Consider the following 21,204-nt stretch of genomic DNA (forward strand, 5'->3'; position numbering starts at 1 on the left):
ATATTGACAGTTCTAGCCCTTCGTTACTCAACCCTGGAATTTTTTACTTTAATTTTACTTTAAGGATAGAGTGCTAGAATACATATATTCAGTAATGTAATACTTGTATTTTTCTTTGTAGTGTCCTGGAGGTGCATTTACACCAACCTTACTGACAACAAAAGAATTCCCAGATGATGTTGTTACATTTATAAGAAATCATCCACTTATGTTCAACTCCATTTATCCGGAACATAAGAAGCCACTTCTAGTAAGGACAGGAACAGACTACAAGTACACAAAGATAGCTGTGGACAGAGTGTATGCAGCAGATGGAAAGTACCATGTCCTATTTCTTGGAACAGGTAAGAGAAATGCAATTAATGCTAAACAGCTAAACATCAACATTTATTTGCCTGAGCAGTCTGTTTGCGTGTGTGTGTGCACATGTGTGTATATTGAGCCATAGCTGAAGATATATTTAACATTGGCTATGTGTAAATATGCAGTTAGCAAAATAAGAAAATCTGGACAGGCTGCTAAAATGAAAGGGAGACCAGAGCAGTATGGCACATCAACCTCTTCTCAATATGTGCATTTTTGAGTGGTGAAGCTACTTTAGGAGAGTTCATAATTATAGTATCTTCAGAAATATTTGTATAGGTAAAGAATAAGGTTATAGTGAATGGATAGTGGTTTTGTATTCATATGTCTTTATCGGGACACAAAGATTTAGGAAGTATATCGCCATCTACAGTAGGTTGGGACACTGGCAAATTAAAAACTTTGAAGCCATCTTGTGTATAACCCTGCCTCTACCCATAATGGCACAGTTTTTCGCCAGAGACCTCAGCTCTGCTGAAAAAAATTATTTTTTTCTGGCTTTTGTTTTCATCACATTCTTTTCTCTTGCCGTCCGAGCCAATTTTGACATTTGCTAAAATTTGCATTTCTTTGCCAGAAAATTAGGAAGTATACTTTAATGAATTTTAGTGCACACAAATACAATATATAAACCAAGTTATTGGTAAATAGATACTTAACATGTCGCAACATGTAACATTGCACACTGCATTCAATTTTCCATAGGTGATGCTTTAAAGCCTTTACAGGTTACCAGTTTGGAGTTATTCAGGAGGTCTGGCACTAGAATTATTGCTGTCACTGTGACGTTCGCAATTATGCCTCATATTTGTTGTGCAGGACCTCATATATGATACCTCATATATATGGTTTACATTAGTGTGCAGGACCTATGTACATGTTTGAATTTGCGTGTGAGCACAGGGGAGTGTAGGTGCTTTAAAAAAAACACTTGCCTTTTCATTTTTTTGGGATCAATTTATTGCTTTACAAGAGATGAACAACATCCCTTTTGATAGCATGGGCAGTGACAGGTACCCTTTACTGAGAAAGTATGTCTCTCCTGTACCCTCAAAAGCATCTGATCAAACCAAGATCGATTTGATCAGATGCTTTACAAGCCAGTAACAGCTTGTAAACAACAAACCGAGACCAGAAGTGACAAAATGCTCATTGTTTCTGTCTCCATTCATCACAGAAGATAGATGAGTGTGGATGTACCTGCCTTTCTTCTATGTTCAGCCATATAGCCAGGTCGCAGAAATTCTGGGTTCCCCAATCGCACCAAAGAACCCTAGAACAGCAGCGGTGGGGGGGGGCTTTTGCTGCCTGTAGAAGACATTGGGTACCAGTACGTCTTAACGGCATGAAGTGGTTAATGACTTAAATCAAGATTGTTAATACACGGCTGATATATATATATTTTTTTCATTGTTTACTTAACTCACACTACTGCTTGAGACTGCTGCAAACCCCACTGGACTGAAAGTTAGCAGGGCTAGTCTGGTGTATGACCTTTGGGTATTGGGCTCTTCATTGTGGTGCTTTCCATTCCTTTGTATGGTGTAAATAGTGCCTTCCAGGTCCACAGCTGTGGGACACCAAGGCCAGTCACATGTCATGTAAGGCTGGTCCAGATGAAGCACCAGTAGATACCTCACAATTGGTTCCATTAGGACCCCTTTCAAATTTCTTGCCACTGCCAGATTCACCACGGTGAAGCTTAAAGCGGTGGTCCAGCAGCTACAAACACTGTAGCTGCTGACTTTTAATAAGGACACTTACCTGTCCAGGGAGCCCACAATGTCAGCCCCCTGAGGTCGATCTGTCCATCGGATCGGGTGCAGGCGCCGCCATTCAAACTAAGGGAAACCAGCAGTGGTGCCTTGCGGCTTCACTGCCAGTTTCCAACTGTGCATGCGCAAGTCACACAGTGCTTTGTGAATGGCCAGCTTGTCTTATGGAACACACTCAGGTCCCAGAAGACATGGCGGGGGGGGGGGGGCTCGCCACAGAAGAGGACATGACGTCCTGGGCCATTGATCAGAAGTACTCTTAGTACTTCCAAAAAACTTTTGTTTAAGACCACCTCTCAAAAGTGGATGGAACTCCTATTTAAGGCTGAGGAAACTCATTGACCGTCATCGGTGACAGTGTTTTGAACCAGCTGTTTGGGTTTGTGAGTACATTAGGCCTTCCCTCACTTTGGGCCTAGTTGTTTTCCACATCTTTATACATTCTGGGAGCATTCATCCAGTATCATTGGAAGTAACCAACACCTGTACTACAGAACCTGAGACGACTATTATTATAGGGTCATCATCTTCAGAGGCTTCTTAGGCCAAGGTCTCACCTATGTTCACAAGGACCTCCTTGTTCACATTTAAAATGTTTTCTGTTTGTGCCTATTTGCAAGTGCAGTCTGCTTACAGAGGCTGTAAGTGAGTTCCTGTCCATTCCCAGAACCTAGCTTTGACCGTTCTGGGCCTTCACATGAAAGACTTCTGTTACGATTCCCCAGCCATACTACTAAACAGGTTGATGGTGTTCTCTCTTTTTTGAATTTCACTGGCAGGCAATTAGATTCCCTGCTTAGATCCCAATTTGAATTATGTAGAGTTAATCTTTGCCCTGTGTTGGAGGTGACTTTGATTTGTAAAGCTATGTTACTTTAGCCCCAGAAGAATTGGCTGTCAAATGACCGAGCCATTTTTTGCGATTCAGCACTGCTTCGGTTTAACTGACAATTGCGCGGCCATGCGATGCTGTACCCAAACAAAAGTGATGCCCCTTTTTCCCCACAATTAGAGCTTTATTTTGGTGTTATTTGATCATCTCTACGATTTATTTTTTTGCGCTATAAACCAAAAAAGTGCGTAAATTTTGAAAAAAAACACATCATTTTTTCCTTTTTGCTATAATAAATATCCCAATTTTAAAAATGTATATATATATATTTTTGATAAAAAAAAACGCAATAAGCATATATTGATTGGTTTGTGCAAAAGTTATAGCGTCTACAAATTAGGGGGTAGTTTTATGGCATTTTTATTATTATTATTTTTTTACTAGTAATGGCGGCGATCTGCGATTTTTATCCTGACTGTGACTTTATGGCGGACACATCGGACTCTTTTGACATATCTTTGGGACCATTGTAATTTATACAGTGGTCAGTGCTATAAAAATGCATTGATTACTGTGTAAATGACACTGGCAGTGAAGGGGTTAAACACTAGGGGGCGCTGAATGGGTTAAGTGTGTCCTAGGGAGTGATTCTAACTGTTAGGGGGATGGGCTACCAGTGACATGTCAGCGATCAATGCTTTCCGATCACAGGGAGCAGTAGATCCCTGACATGTCACTAGGCAGAACAGGATAATGCCTTGTTTACAAAGGCATCCCCCTGTTCTGCCTTTGCCGACCACAATCACGGGCTGCCCAGGAACATTGAGTTCCCAGGAACCGTGGGCGCACTCACAAGGCACTCGCGTGGCCGCTGGGCGGCAAATTCAAAGGGACATACAGGTACGCCCATTTGCCTGCCCGTGCCATTCTGCTGACGTATGTCTGCAAGTTGCATGCTAAGTTGAATCACTTAAAGAGAACACTTTGGGGTTTATTTACTAAAGCTGGAGAGTGAAAAATCTGTCTCACTACTGAATAGAAACCAATCCGTTTCCAGGTTTTATTGTCAAAGCTTAATCGAACAAGCTGAGGTTAGAAGCTGATTGGCTATTCTGCAGAAGTGAGACTGATTTTTTACTCTCAAGACTCGTACATACAACTGGTTTTCCTGGCAGGAAAACTGCCGGGAGAGCATTTGGCCGGGAACCCCGGCCGTGTGTATACTCCCTAGCAGTTTTCCCCTCAGGAAAACAGCCGGGAATCCGACAGGAAAATAGAGAACCCTGCTCTCTATTTTCTCATCGGGTTTCCCCGCAGAGTGTTTCCTGCCGAGAAAACTGGTCGTCTGTATGCTTACCTGTTCGATGGTAAACTTGTGCATGCTCGATAAGTCTTCGACGCATGCATAGTAGCATACAAGGCACAGTGTGGGGTGTAGCAAGATGGCGGCGACGGCATTGAATGTGACAAGCGCCGGCTCGTCGTAGTCGATGACGTCACCGCGTTCTTGCCATTCAAAAGAACAGAGGTACTGGAGGAATGTCTGTATGCACGGCTTTGCAAGAACAGTTTGCCAAGAATCCTATCAGGAAAAGCAAAGTTTTTTCCCTGATGGGATTTCCGGCCGTGTGTACAGGGCTTTAGTAAATAAACCCCTATGTTTCATTTTGTTTTGGGAGCAAATGTTTTTGAGCTTTGTGCTTTAGCTGTAATTGCATGTAGCAAATATCTAAGCTTTTTTCTCTCATGACATCTGTGCACATTCATAGAGCATTTTGGCTACATGCCTGGGATGGAATGTAGATGATACATCCAAGGAACATCTGACTCAATTGTTCTTCGAGGGAAGTCACCTCTTCGTACCTGCTCTTGATACAATCTTTAGCAATGCCACTGGTGATCGGAGTATGCTCCTGCCAGTTTAGGGGATGAATTTTGCAACCTTTCTCTCACAAGCAACAGGACTCGAAGCCAGAGGTTCTCTAACCCTTCTACAGCCTTCTGCATGAAAGTGTCCCCCACCTGTTTGTTTGTCTTGCTGTGTCCCTGGGTAGTTTTCCTACATTGAATTTGGGTTTCGAAGTCACCTGTAGTAGCCTTCAGCCTAGACCCAAGAATAAGTCATCTAATTTAGCTATCCCTTAGCTGTTATTCTCTGTCCTGGTCAGGAGCCTCAGGATGATCCTCCTACGCTCCCCTTAATTGTGGCAGTTCCCTTTATAACTATGACTTTTTCATCATCTAGTTTTGACTTTGGCATTGATTCCTTTAAATACTCTGTTGTGGGATGGTCTCAACATCACTTGAACCTCCCAGTTGCTATTTCCCACACCTCAGTTGAACAACGTTTGGAATTATCTACTGTTTCAGAATTCCTAATTTCAAAAATCCTGTTTATCTGCCCGAAGATAATACGTGACGTTGGAGGTTGCTCCAGTCCTCCAATGGCATAGAGCTGAATGGGGGCTATATTACCCTCACATTAAATCCAGATCAGTTCCGAGGTTACTGATGGCTCCGGAAATGGAATTGACCGGGAAGCAGCGGGGGGCACCTCTCCTACCACCTATAAAAGTGATCTTGCAGTGAATCTGCCGCAGCTAGGACCACTTTAATCTTAAAGCCAACTGCCTAATGGAATAAACAATACAGGGGTTATGGCAACTAGCAGCTGCCATAACAATGATATGTATTAATTTAAAGAAGTAAAAAATAAATAAAAAATGGTATGAGAAGTAAATTCTCATAAAAAGTGCTAATGGAACTAAGCACTGGCTGTAATTCAAAATAGAGGATTTTGCTTGTACACAATGTCCATTTTTTGTGGTTTTCCTGAATTGAATGTCTCTTTAAGAAATGTAATTAAAATATCTCAGGCTGTGTTTTGTTAGTTTGGGATCACATATTGTGATATTGGGCCAGTATTCTGTGTGTGGCGAGTTTGAATGTTGTATTATACACATCTGTCTTATTGTTTAAACTAGATAATGTGTTCCCTTTTAAAACATAATAAGATTGGTAGCTGTCTCAGAGTTCATCTTGTACACATATGCTTACGGTATGTACGTTTTCAGTTTATTTAAGGATATATTTACATATGGAAATACAATTTTAATTACATCAGAGAGTGAACATTTCTGTTATGTTCTGCCATATACTACATTTGATCTGTCCTGTTGTTGCCACATTGTAAACTGCAGAACCAAGCTCTGTTGTACAATTTAGAGTTTGATACATAGCTATAGAGAGTATCTAGGCAGCTACATTCCTTTAGAGATCTAATAAATCATAATATGCTAAAAACACACTACATTTACTGCATAGCATCTACACTAGTAGAAGTGAGTGAATCACTTTGTACAACTCTGGATGAGAACTGTGTGAACCCTGACATAGAATTTACCAGTAGGTGGCCCATATCACTAAAAAAAACTGTAAAATTGTTTTGGATGATAAATCAGTTCCCTACAAACAATACAAAATGACAGTGGATCCCCTTTTATCATCTCAGAGGGTTATGAGGCAGGATAAATTCTGTCTAGGACTGGATCTAATATATTTTTGTGAAGCCATATGAGGAGGAGATTTACTAAAACTGGTGCACGCATAATCTGGTGCAGCTGTGCTCAGTAACCAATGAGAGCCTACTTTCAGCTTGTGCATTTCAGCTTTTACTGCAAAAAAGTTGATTTGGTTTCTATGCACAGCTGCACCAGATTCTGTTTGCACTGGTTTTAGTTAATCTCTCCTATAGTGTTGCTAAATTATGCCATATAAACATGTACTTGCTCTGTTTTTTTTATAATAACAATGTAATGTAGCAACACTCACTGGCTCACTGACACTTAAAGCACACTTTCTGCCTCTGCTAGATAAAAAGAATATTACTTAAAGCGGTAGTTCACCCCCCCCCCCGACACATTGTACCATCGAGACAGGCATTGTAGCGCGAGCTACAGTATGCCTGTCCCGATTTTTTTAACCCCGTACTCACCTTGTAGTCGTCCATCGTAGATTTCGGCTCCCGCGGGGAATGGGCGTGCCTATGGAGAGGGAGGTTGATTGATGGCCGGCCCTGGCACGTCACTCTCCCCGAAGACAGCCGGAGTAGGTCTCGGCTCTTCACGGCGCCTGCGCACAGGCTATGCGCACGCGTCGTGAAGACCAAGCCTATTTCGGCTATTTCCGGAGAAGCGTGACGCGCCAGAGCCGGCCGTCAATCATCCTCCGTCTCCATAGGCACGCCCATTCCCCGGTATCTTCGATGGACGACTACAAGGTGAGTACGGGGGTAAAAAATTCGGGACAGGCATACTGTAGCTCGCGCTACAATGCCTGATTTTAGGGTAAAAGAAAATTTTTTTTTTTTTTCCCGTCGATAGGGTGAACCCCCGCTTTAAAGTGTTACTAAACCCACAACAGTAAAATCAGTCTGTATATGCAGTAATGCATGCTTGTTGTAGTCACCGTGGAACCTAAGGGTTTAATCCTTGCATTGTATAAAAAAAGCTGTTTGATCCTGTCTTCTCTGATCTCCCCCTTTACTGCACATGCTCAGTTTGATGTGTATTGCTAGAGAGATTTTTTTTTCTTGGGAGAGTGCATGTCATTAGCACAAGGCCAATCAGCACTATCCAGACAGCAGGTCAGGGGTCAGAGGAGAATGAAATTGGACACTGATAGAAGTCATAGGACTGCTCTAACTGCTGATAATAAAAGTTATTTATCATTTTATATTTACTAAAGTAATTGCATTTCCACTGTACTGTGGGAGACCAGATATAGTGAATGCAGGGTCCTGGGTTTAATAACACTTTAAAAATTATACTTTTTACTTTTACTTTGAGTTTATTTATTTTAAGGCAGGGGAAGGGGTTAAGTATGTCCCTGGGTGTGTTCTTACTGTCGGGGGGGGGGGGGTGGACTCACTAGGGGAAACACTGATCTTCTGTTCATACATTGTATGAACAGAAGATCAGCATTTCCCCCCCTGACAGGACCAGGAGCTGTTTACACACACAGCTCCCGGTCCCCGCTCTGTAATGAGCAATCGCGAGTGCCCGGCGGCGATCGTGCCCGCCAGGCACCCGCACGGGAGTCACGGACGAGCGGGCGGCGGTGCGCACGTGCCTTTAGTGGCCGCAAAGAGAGCCGACTCTTATATGTCTCTATACCCTGTAAACAGTAATTTCAGAAAAACAAATGTTTTCCTTTACAACTCCTTTAATTGAACAAGCTGAGGTTAGAAGTTGATTGGTTTCTATGCAGAAGGGAGCCTGCTTTTGCACTCTCCAGTTTTATTAAATAAACCACAATGCCTTTTATTGAATAGGGAAAGAAATATTATGGTGATTAAGTTAACCAATGATAAACATTTGCAGCAAATATAAACTCAGCAAAGTAAGGTGTCAGATTATACAAAATATTTACACATATAAAAACTGTTTTGATTTTAGACACATTAGTAAAATTTTATCATTCCTCGCAATAAAAACAATGTTAGTATTGGCTACTCATTTCATATAATGCAGTTAATCACAGAAGGCTTTAAGTTTTTTCTGCTGTAAATCCGTGGCAGACAGTGATATAGAATTATGTGTAGAGTGTATTTCCCATCTTCAGCGACATTAGCTTTATAGCTAGCTAGGCATGTTTATTACTGTGTGCCAAAGCATTAGGACACTGCTAGGCTTAACATTCCTATTGGATAACAGTATAGTGTTGAACCAGACTGTGTCATACTGTTTAAATTTTATGGAATTGCTATCACAAAGAGGTTCAAGCGAAAAGAGCTTCATACAAACTCCATCTATTCCCACTTACATTTATCAAGTGATGACAAGCTATGTGTTCTGCAAAAGCTTTCATGATCCCTTTTCTTCCAAAGAAGCCACTTGAACACACACGATTTTACACACAAATGCTGAATAATGTCTTTTGATGCTAAAAAGTAAAAAGAAGAATTGCAAAGTAGAAGAATTGTGTTATTAAAAAATATATATTTTGAACACAAGGTAAAAGGGAACCTTATTTTTGGAAGTATAGGGGGTTTAACTCTGAGGCCTTGTACACACGATCAGACATGTCCGATGAAAACGATCCGCAGACCGTTTTCATCGGACATGTCTGCTGGCTGATTTTGGTCTGATGTGTGTACACACCATCAGACCACAATCCCCGCGGACAGAGAACGCAGTGACGTAGACGACACCGACGTTCTCAAACCCGGAAGTGCAATGCTTCCACGCATGCGTTGAATCAATTCGACGCATGCGCAAGATTTCGGTCTGCTGGTTAGACGTACTAACCAGCGGACATGTCCGACGGACAGCTTTCCAGCGGACAAGTTTCTTAGCATGCTAAGAAACTTTTGTCCGCTGGAAACCTGTCCGCTAGGCCGGAAAAATGTCCGCTAGGCCCTACACACGGTCGGACATGTCCGCGGAAACTGGTCCGCGGACCAGTTTCAGCGGACATGTTCGGTCGTGTGTACGAGGCCTCAGACTTTTAGGTAAAAATTAGATATGATTTTAGGAAACTAACCCAGGTTTATGTAACACCTGCATCCTATATATAGAACCATTTATTCTACACCTGTACTACTTTTTCAGGTTTTCTCCATCTTGACAAATACAAGAACTGAAAACCAAGACTTTGGAAATAGCAGGCACTCCTAAGCACTTTGTTCAAAACACCAGTATTCACATTAGACCCAAGGTCACCTAGAAATACAAAGTATCCACAATGCTACTTCGAGCATACAGAAATGTCTTATGGCCACCACTACTACCTGTGAACTTCCTAAAATATCATGGTCATGGAAAGACTCTAAATATTATAAATATTTGAAGTGTTTGAGAACTCCTATCATGGCCTGTGGACATTACATGATCAAAGATGTCTACCAATACATTTTAGATGGTCTTTCAATTATGCCAAAATAGTCAGGGCTACTAGAATAGGTAGGAGATACCCCACACATTTATCACCTATTGTTGGGGTCCATTAGTTGGGTTCTATTCTTTGTTGAGAGCTTCTTGCTCTCTAAAGACCCAGGTGTGTCTGTAGTGGGGCAGAACTTTCCAAGCCACCACCAACTGTTCTTCCAGTGAAAGTATAATTGATTTATCTGCTATAGAGTATATTAGTATAAAAGGCTAAAATACACAAGCTTTAATAATGCAACGGGAATCTTTCAAACCACACTGTTTACACCTCATCAACGAGCTTGAATAAATGTATGCTTCTTTTGGCCCCTAGAAGGAAATTGACTTGAAGGGTACCCCCATAATAATGGTATGCCGTATGCCTAGTATCACTGCACTGTCTAGTATCTGTTAACACATGTAGTGTTTTCAGCATAAGGCAGGCATATATGAACACTGTTATATAAAAGAAATTAAGAACGTTCAAGCAGTCTTTTCTAGTAAGAAAGCAGTGTATTCATGTTGTAGCTTGCCAGCCAGGCAGTATCCTAATCCAATTTCCAGAAAGTAAATCTAGTAGTAAGATTCTGAAATGGCAAAACCTTTTGGATTTGTGTTAATCCATAAATACTGTTAAATATACCGAATTACACAGGTGGGGACAGTTACTAAATAAACAGCGTTTTCTGGTCTTATAGTTTATGGCAATTATATTTCTGAAGTGAAACAGGAGCCTCAAACAAAATATAGTATATTGTTAAAATATGTAGCAGTTGGCATGTTAACATAACAAAATATCACAAGAGAAGAAATTCTACTTCTTTTACACTTGGAATAAGCTGTTCCGATTTTACACAAGCAAGCAAGGCTAACTTCGTTTATACAGTTTCTGACATTTTGAAGATGGTGGACTAATATGGTGATATAATAGAAGTGTAGTGCTGCCAAAATCACAAGGGGAATAGATCCAAAACTTACAGGAGGCTTTGATTTGAATAGCCTGGTGCCAAATGAACTGTGTCAGCTCTGTTTGTCTGCAGTTATTGTGTAAACTCAGTATCAATAGGGTTCAGATACATTGGCATTAAAATATAGATACTACACAGCTGGCAAGACTAGGAAGTCCCAGCCCCCAAAGCAACATTTGTTTTATTTGATGCACTATTCATACTTGCAAATGTGTGCCTGGTCATGAATGGGGCCATATTCAGAGTCGTGTGCAGGTTGTTGATTGTGCTTTGTGCTTTTGGAATGTTCAATATAAAAAAAAAAATGTTTTTCCTTTGTGTAAATGTATATGTTATAGAATTTATGTTATTTTGATGAGTTGATTAGTGCTGTATGGAATATCAAAAAAAAAAAAAACGATTTTAAGGCCACATGCATGCCATTTAGCCCCTGTGTGTCCCAATTCTAGGCACAGGTGGAACATCCAGCTCGGCTGCCTGCAGCATGTCAAAGTTTATTAATGACTGAAATATGCTGCGGCTGGACAGAGTTGGATGCTGTACTGAGTGATATTTAGGACCTTTTGGGTTCAGGGACACAGGAAAAAACTGAGATTGGATGCGCAAGAGCTAAAGAGAAAACAGCAGACCTGAAATCAGATTAGGAACTATGCATCAAACAGTGACTTGCAGAACTTCAGACTGTCCTTAGAACTTCATTGGTGTAAATGAGACATCATTTTGTAGAAAAAAATCTGGGGTTTTATGTTTTCAATGTTTCATGAGACATACATCTCATGGGAACATGCAGACCAACTAGAGGTGTCCCTTGGATAAAGGGTGCCTGATCCTCCAACAGCAAACTGGTTTTACTGGTTGGTAATATATTGCATACGTTAACATTAATAGGCATGAGCTGTTAGTAGGTGTAAAGCCTCGTACACACGACCGAGAAACTCGACGGGCGAAACACATCGTTTTGTTTGTCAAGTTCCTTGTTAGGCTGTCGAGGATCTCGCGAGCCAAATTTCCCCATTCCCGTCGAGGAAAAAAAGTTTCCTCGTCGAAAAGTATACACACGACCGGTTTCCTCGGCAAAAAAAAAAAAACAGCAAGTTTCTTGCTGTTTTTTGCCGAGAAACTCGGTCGTGTGTACGAGGCCTTATAGTTGCTAGGCACAATATACAGTTGTGCTCATAAGTTTACATACCCTGGCAGGATTTATGATTTCTTGGCCATTTTTCAGAGAATATGAATGATAACACAAAAACATTTCTTTCACTCATGGTTAGTGATTGGCTGAAGCCATTTGTTATAAATCAACTGTGTTTACGCTTTTTAAATCATAATGGCTAACAGAAACTACCCAAATGACCCTGATCAAAGGTTTACATACCCCAGTTCTTAATATCGTGTATTGCCCCCTTTAATATCAATGACAGCTTGAAGTCTTTTGTGGTATTTGTGGATGAGGCTCTTTATCTTCTCAGATGGTAAAACTGTCCATTCGTCTTGGTAAAAAGCCTCCAGTTCCTCTAAATTCTTGGGCTGTCTTGCATGAATGGCACATTTAAGATCTCCCCAGAGTGACTCAACGATATTGAGGTCAGGAGACTGAGATGGCCAATCCAGAACCTTCACTTTATTCTGCTGTAGCCAATGACAGGTTGACTTGGCCTTGTGTTTTGGATCATTATCATATTGGAATGTCCAGGTACATCCCATGCGCAGCTTCCTGGCTGATGAATGTAAATTAAGTTGTATTTTTTGATAACATACTGCATTCATCTGGCCAACAATTTTGACCAAAACATCAGCGATCCACCTCTGTACCTTTCATTATAGGACTTGTTGACTCCTCTCCAAATGTAGTGTTTATGGTTGTGGCCAAAAATCTCAATTTTGGTCTCATCACTCCAAATGACTTTGTGCCAGAAGGTTTGAGTCTTGTCTCTGTGCTTTTTGGCATATTCTCTAAAAAATAGCAAAGAAATCATAAATTCTGCCAGGGTATGTAAACTTATGAGCACAACTGTATACAGTGAGATCAGTCGGTATGTGTGCTGGAGGTGGGATGGTACTACTAGAGCATGCTCTGTTCAGTTCAATTCAAGATTAAAGAAATACTTTACCAATGAAAAAGTAACAGTGGCAAATTATAGTATCGTTTTGGAGAGGATAGGTTGGATAGAAGAAGAAAAGATGAAGGATTTGATAGGCCGCATAACACATAATAAGATAGGGAGATCAGAATAACAAGCAACCTAATTGAAGCTGCTGTATCAGGCATGACATCGTGAGAGGCCAAAGTGTTTAGGGCACAGGGGAGTATTCTACATGGTTTGGTTACTATACACATTCATGTTAGTTAAATATCAGAAAACTACTCCCAAAAATGGAACTTCTGCTTTAAGTGATGGTGACCCCCTGACATGCCACATTTGGCATGTAATTTTTTGGGGGGGGAGCGGGTACCAAGTTTTTACGGCACCCAGCTCCCACTTCCTAATTTGACTCAGCGGCACCGAAAGGAAATTCACCTCACCCCCTCCCTCACTGCAATCTTCAGCACACGTCACAGGTCCCAAAAGATTGCTCAACCATTCACAGCGCACAGCACGGCATTCGCAGTGCTCGCACGACTGTAAAGCCACAGCCAGGTGCCCACAGTTAGAATGCCTGCGCCATGGAGAGAAGGGAGAAAGGAGCATGGCTTTGTGCACCCTCATCGTTGGACCATGGGACAGGTGAGTGTCTGATTATTAAGAGTCAGCAGCTACACTTTTTGTAGCTGCTGAATTTTAAATGCGTGGAACTCCGCTTTAACATCAGTACTAAAGCTGGCCATAGATGGATAGAATTTCAAATGAAAAAATTCTTAGGCATAGTCTTTCGACCAAAAATTTGCAGAACATTTGTTTGTCATTCACAAATTTTGTTAGCTTTTAACATTTGATTTTGGAATAAATGAACGTTACCGAACAAAAACCACATACACTGTTAGAAAGTCCTTTGCCCGAGAAAAAATTACCATCCTGCTCCTTTGAATTTTATCATCACAGCAGTCAAAAACAAACATTGGTTTGACCTATGTAGGTTTTTTTTTTTTTTTTTTAATTGTTTATTTTCTAAATTTTCAAAAATAGTATACATTGTATGACAATGTATAAGTAAATTCAACTTTTGGTAATACATAGCTGACAAATCTTAGACAATGTGGAGATACAGGCACAATCTGACACAAACATGCAGGATAATCAATTATCAAGGCAATGTAAGCTAACCACAGTCCAAAACAGACAGAACTACAAAAAAAAATCAGCCATTACCAGAAAAGATATAAAAGAACAAGAAATGAGAACAAAGAAAGAAAGAATAAAAAATAAAGTAAAATAAAATAAAATAAAATAAAATATGCACCATGGGAATCAAGACTCTTGAGAGGATTCAGATAGGAAACCAGATGAGAACTCGGAATCATCCCACGTTTTCCAAATGCTCTCAAATAAATGCAAGGTATATTCAATCTTAGCAGTTAAATGTTCCATCCTACGTGTATCTATTATAATTGAAAGAACCTGGTGAATAGTAGGGGGTGAAGTAGAGAGCCAGAGCCTAGGGATGGCTCTCTTTGCGGCTAAAAGGACAAAAGACACGTTTCTGTGATGTCTTAGACAGACCCGTAAGGGGTAGGCCCAATATGAAATGTAAAGGCGATAAGGGTACGGGATGGGATAGCAGCTACTGTAGGAGCTCTTGAATCTTTATCCAAAAAGGGCTAATGAGAGGGCATTCCCAGAAAATATGAAAAAGAGAGCCCACGACCCCTACACATCTCCAGCATAACTTAGAGAGGGTAGGGTCACGGGCATGCAGTAGGTCTGGGGTCCTATACCAAAATAGCAAAATTTTAAAGGCAGTCTCCCCATGCACTACACAGCGCGAAATCTTTGAAGTATTAGCCCATATTTTCCCCCAATCCAGCAACGAAATCGGGCACTTTAGTATAGTAGACCATTTGTTCATATAGTTATGCGTGGAGTCCGTCAGAGGGGGGGTTTCATGTAGAATTTTATATATTGATGAAATCTGCTTAGATGCATAGGGACCTGCTACACATAAAAGCTCAAAATCTGTGGGTCTCTCTAGTGATAACGCGGGGAACGTGGAGAGGAGACCTATGTAGGTTTTAATCTCTTATTTTAAATTATTTAAGTGAGGTATAAATATTTCCGTAACACCTACTAATGATTGAAAAAAGTGAATGAACTTTCTTAGAACATTCTTTTCCCAAGAATTTTCATTCAAAATTCTACACATCTGTGGCCAGCTTAACATTCAACAAAAATGTAGAATTCCTTTTAGTCCGAGGTACATTTGAATGCAAAAAAATTGCTTAAAAGGATAATGTATTGTCTGCCTGTTTCCTTGTATTGGGCCAGTAGCATGCCAGCACAGGGACTGCTGCTGATAGTACAATCATTGAATGGATAAAGCAAATGTAGGTAACCACACTGCCACCTCCCACCTCTATGAGCCTTTAAAGTATGTAAACATAACTGAAATTGTAACTTACATGTTTTGTGATTTAAACAATTTTTTTCTTTAATATGTTCTCTTCTAGACAAGGGAACAGTACAGAAAGTGGTGGTCCTCCCTGGTAATAGCTCCACAAGCAGTGAGCTGATTCTGGAAGAGCTGGAGGTTTTCAAGGTTTGGCACAAGCTTCTGTTTCTAAAAGTGTTTACATACAGCTTTGATCTGGCAATCTGGGCATTGTAAATCACACTATAGAAATGGTGTTGTAATAAGTGTTTTACTTACAAGAAACCAGCCTCAAAATAACGTAATGTTTGGTAAACTGCAACTATGACCTCAGTGAGCATATTCAGACCTGATGTCAGACAAGATAAATTCAGCTATCCCTGTGTATAGCCATTGCAGGATCGCAAACAACATTGTTTTTCTTAGCTGGCTGTCCGTAAAATCTGATTTACATTGTTTTTATTATGCTATTATTATTTATTTTGTGCATGCCAAATGAGGTACCCATTGTCAACGATGTAACCATCCGCTTCCGTGATGTGATGTATCTTTATATAAAATTTAAAAAGTTCCCCTTAAGTGGTTGTTAGCTTCAGACATGAACTATAAACACAGCATATACTTCTACAGTGTGTACTTGTCTCAATCCAAAACATTAAGTGTAATTTCTGTCTGCTGCTTTGTTCTTCTGCTATCTGCATGAGTTCCTTTTGACAAGTTTTTCTAACACAAAGAGAAAAAAGGTGACATCCGAGGGACCTCGAGCTGACTGACAGCCTCAGCTCTGTTTCAGTGTGCTGCTTGAAAGGGACGTGTCCCTTCTCTCCAATCAACTATCAGAGCTGTCCTCACTGAGCTCTGAAGAGTGTGATTTCAGTGCCCCGCCCCCTTTTTTTCTGACAGTTTAGACAAGCTTTATAAATTCTGCACGTCTGCAGATAAACAGGTACAATTTATGTAGGAGGATTTGTTTCATCTCCGTATATCATCTGAGCCCAGTCACTATACTGTGAAGGTTTACAACCACTTTAATGTCCGACAACACTTAAAAAGTTTTATGCAATATGAGAAAGTATTTGTATCTTTGTCAAGATTTGTATTGCTCTTCAAATGGATAGGGAGGATTTCACTATAGCCTACTTTGTGTACTAATCTTATTTGCAAAGTAAGAACTTTCTACATCTTTAGCAAATCAACTCATCAGTGTCAGTTGCTTGTTATATACACTGATTGTTGCCAGTGATAATCAGAGGGGCCTCTGTCACATCATCTATGCTTAGTTTTTATTGGACTCTGTGGGTTGCATACTTCAGTGGGGTAAATCTCTATGAGGGCTCATGCACACTGTACCAAACATGTTGCTTTCAGGCGGTATTCAGGGACGTAAACACCTAAAAAACACATTTTGGGAGGAGCGCATTGGTGTAGTTTGTGATGTATGCATGTACAGTTATGCTAATGTTTACATGTGTACTGCACAAATGTACCCTATTGGCCACTGCTGCCCAGGACCACATAAATATCAACAGTGTATTGCCAGCAGCACCTGGGCTGTTGCATACACACCATTAATACGTTGGCCCTGAGTGAGTCCTTTAGTCCAGCACTGTGTGGGCAAAGCTAATGCCCATTGTAGATATACTATATTGTCAAAAGTATTGGGACACCTTCCTTTAAACGCACATGAACTTTAATGACATCCCAGTCCGTAGGGTTCAATATTGAGTTGGCCAACCCTTTGCAGCTATAACAGCTTCAACTCTTCTGGGAAGGCTATCCACAAGGTTTAGGTTTAGGGAATGTTTGACCATATTTCCAGAAGCGGATTTGTGAGGTCAGGCACTAATGTTGGATGAGAAGGCCTGGCTCGCAGTTTCCACTCTAATTCATCCCAAAGGTGTTCTATCGGGTTAAGGTTGAGAGTCTGTGCAGGCCAGTCAAGTTCCTCTACCCCAAACTTGCTCATCCATGTCTTTATGGACCTTGCTTTGTGCACTGGTCCAAATCATTTGGTGGAGGGGGTGGGATTGTGGTGTGGGGTTATTTTTCAGGGGTTGGGTTTTGCCCCTTTTGTTCCAGTTAAGGGAACCCTTCAGGCCCCGTACAGATGAGGGGACATGTTCGATGAAAACGGTCCGCGGACCGTTTTCATCGGACATGTCCGCTCGGAGATTTCGGTCTGATGGTTGTACACACCTCAAACCGAAATCCCCGCAGACAGACAGCACGGTGACGTGGCGGTGACGTTGACGCCGCCACGTCCTCAAACCAGGAAGTAAAATACTTCCACGCATGCGTCAAATCTATTCGACGCATGCGGGAGATTTCTGTCCGCTGGTTAGGTGTACTAACCAGCGGACATGTCGGACGGACGGGTTTCCAGCCGACAAGTTTTAAAGCCTGCTTTAAAACTTTTGTCTGCTGGAAACCTGTCTGCTAGGCTGTACACACGGTCGAATCTGTCCGCTGAAACTGGTCTGCGGACCAGTTTCAGCAGACATGTTCGGTCGTGTGTACGAGGCCTAAGACGTCAGCATACCAAGACATTTTGAAAAATGTCATGCTCCCAACTTTGTAGGAACAGTTTGGGGATGACCCCTCCAATTTTTTATTTCTCTGATGGGGGTGGCTTGAGCCCCCTATAGTTCCAGCAGCTAATAGTGCACATTGGCAACATGTGCTTGCATGCATGTAAATGTTAAAAAGAAAAGAAAGAAGAAACATGTATGTATAGCATACAGACAATATTTTATGCAGAATCTCGTAGCCAGCTTCTGGCTGCAAGATTCATAGGCATATTTTATTAGGCCCATGTGCACGATCCCTTACTGTCATATGAGTACACAGTGCCTATTATTGTTATTTTAAAGTTGTAGTGATAGGGATGTAACCTCCTTTCATTTAGAAAATTATTGACATGTGGTTTTATTTCTCACTAGAATGTTTTTTTTCTCAATCTTTAGAGTCAAGCTCCAGTAACCTCAATGAAGATTTCTTCAAAAAAGGTAATGCTCTTTAACCTGACTCAAACTGAACTTGGGATACACATTTATTTTTACGAGGTGTACAAAACTTGCAGCTGAACTGTGTAGCATGAAAGTCATATTAATTGTCTTGATGTTGGATGTTTCTGAATTCCATGTATGGCTCTTTCTCAGCACAGCTTTATCTAATTTTATGTGCTTGAAATGGGAGCTGTAGCCACAAGCTTAGTGTTACACAACTCTAAGGTTCTATTTATTTAATGAAGACTAGTGACAGATTAAATCCATTTTGCCAATAACTGTAAGACTATAATTACAGTTTGAGCTTGAAAATAATTAATTCCCTAAGCTATATTATAATACATTATTATTATTATTTTTTGGCTTTTTCTTCCCTCACCCCATATTAAAAAGGCATTGCCATGTTTAAATTAACCTCTCCACACCCCATCGCTGTCCCTGGCTTTCCCATTTTGGCCCAGCTCCAGCAGTCCTCTGGGGGCAGAACAAGATCCATATTTTTGTTCCTATTTGCTGTATGCCCAGCCTTTTCTTTAGACACTCCCTAGGGGGAGCACCATCTTGCTGGCTAGGCTTGCAGTACTCCAGAATATGTTATTATATGAGTGCTGCTCAGTCCTAGAGGAATGATTGCCACCACCAGGAAGAAAGGAAAGCTACTGTGAGGTCACTGGACCAGCTAGAACATTGGAAAAAAGATACATTTGTAAATTAAAAAGACCAGGAGGGAGGGTGTTTGGGAGTGACAAGGAGATGTTTTTTGGTAGCAGAAGGCTGGATTCCTCTTTTGATAGAAAATATACATATCATTTTAGGCACATTTAAAACTTAGTGTCAGTTACGATTACTAGAGTAGTTTTAAATTTTCACTTGTTAAAACATATTTGTTCTTTATCTTAAAATACTGTAAAAATATACTGTGTATCAATAAAATGTTTCAGTCAATAGGAAAAAAAGAAGGTGTGAAGGAAGTACATTTTTACACTGCATTTCCACAGCTGCTATCTATATATACTTTGAGAAAGAACTGTCAGAATAGAGAACTAGTTCCTGCTGGCTATTTATATAAAGAATATTGGGCTCCATCCACAAAAGCATCTCACATGTGGCATTTAGGTGTCCGGACACATTTCCCTAAATATCGCATGAGACCCGGAAACTGTCAATTCACTGTGGTATTTGCCACAAAACGCTCAAAACTATCAGTAAATACAGCATGAAAAGGGGTTAAAGCCAATGCATAAAAGGAAATAAATAATGAAATGCATGCAGCAACTAAGTAGTGGTCCAGGTATGCAGTATTGAACCCCTTCATGCCTAAGCCTTTTTCTGACATGTGTTGATAAGTTAAAACTTGTATTATTTTCTAGAAAATTACTTAGAACCCCCAAACATTATATGTATTTTTTTAGCAGAGAACCTAGACAATACAATATTTTATGTCACAAGGTATTTGCGTAGTAGTCTTTCAAACGCAGTTTTCTTGGAAAAAATATAATTTCATGAATTTAAAAAAGAACAGTAAAGTTAGCCCATTTTTTTTTTTTGTATAATGTGATTGATGATGTTATGTTGAGTAAATAGATACATAACATGTCATGCTTTGAAATTGTGCACACTCGTGGAATGGCGGCAAACTACGATTTAAAAATTATAATTATTGCTCTTCCTCTTACTATCGCGGCGATACCTCACATGTGTGGTTTGAAAACCGTTAACATTTACGTATGTGTTTGCTTCTGCGTGATCATTTCTATTGCTGTCACAGGGAATATAGACATCCCTTGTGACAGCAATAGTCAGTGAAAGGTACTCTCTATGGGGAGATCTGGGGTCTATAAGACCCCAAATCCCTCCTTTTCACTTAAAAGCATTCAAAATGCCAAGTTTGACTGTTTTGAAGGCTGTCATTTTTTTTAAATTTGGTTCCTTTAAGTCTTCCATAAACCAAAAAAGATGTTATGACATCACTTCCGGGTTACTATATCCGAGACCCGATCAAAGCCGATTCCAGCTTCGTTCGGGTCTTGGGCCAGCCGGCTGGTCTTGGGCTTGTTCCGGCTGGTGGCTCGGGCCTCCCGGTGGGAGGCGCGCTACGCAAGGTGGCAGGAGTCCCCTCCGGCTCCTTGGGATAACAGCTGAGCAGCTGCTAGCCGCATTGGTTGCCATCCCAAGAAAGCCGTCTGTTTTCTCAAAAAAAGCTACAGGCAACACCCCGGTACAACCCCTTCAAGCCAAAGCTGCATATTTGCATACGGTCAGCATGAAGGAGTAAAATAATGTGAAAATATAATCTCCAATTTTGAGTAGTCTGTGTTTTTTTGGATCCGTTCTCTGAACAGTAATGCATAGAAAGCTAAATATGGAGATAGGGAAATCATTGGGGTTGATTTACTTAGTATAATTATAATTAAAGGAAAAACTCGTTTTAGTTTTTATGTAGAAGTGGATTAGAATACTGTCAGGTTTTTATTGTCTGTGCCACCATTAGGGAGATTAAACCTCTATATTTGTCCTATTTACCATTATCATTGAAAGTAAAAATAAAAGAAAATTTCAAATTTTGGGTTGTCCACAGGGAAGTAGTAGAATACATCTTCCAATGGGACGCAGATGGCAAAAAAAAAAAACTGACGGGAAAAATAGCTGTGCTCATAGTTCTTTAGGCAAATAGACTGTGCAATTTGCAAATTGCACCAGAGCTTAGTAAATGAGGTAAAGCTTCACTTTACTTTACAAAGAATACCCAATCACATGCAAGGAAAATAAAAAATAATAATTTTTGCTTGTACATGATTAGATGGTGGAAGC

At 40.6% G+C, this 21,204-nt stretch overlaps 1 protein-coding gene across 1 annotated transcript in view; it reads left to right on the plus strand.

Annotated features, from left to right (window-relative positions):
* The window catches only part of SEMA3C (semaphorin 3C), a 206,612-nt gene that overhangs the window by 164,219 nt on the left and 21,189 nt on the right, over positions 1 to 21,204 (plus strand). The window contains exons 12-14 of the mRNA XM_040343452.1: positions 122 to 344; positions 15,468 to 15,556; positions 18,352 to 18,393. Coding sequence (XP_040199386.1) covers positions 122 to 344; positions 15,468 to 15,556; positions 18,352 to 18,393 — 354 coding nt within the window. The remainder of the gene's footprint in view (positions 1 to 121; positions 345 to 15,467; positions 15,557 to 18,351; positions 18,394 to 21,204) is intronic.

Source organism: Rana temporaria, chromosome 3 (assembly GCF_905171775.1).
Source record: "Rana temporaria chromosome 3, aRanTem1.1, whole genome shotgun sequence".
In the NCBI taxonomy this organism is placed as follows: Eukaryota; Metazoa; Chordata; class Amphibia; order Anura; family Ranidae; genus Rana; species Rana temporaria.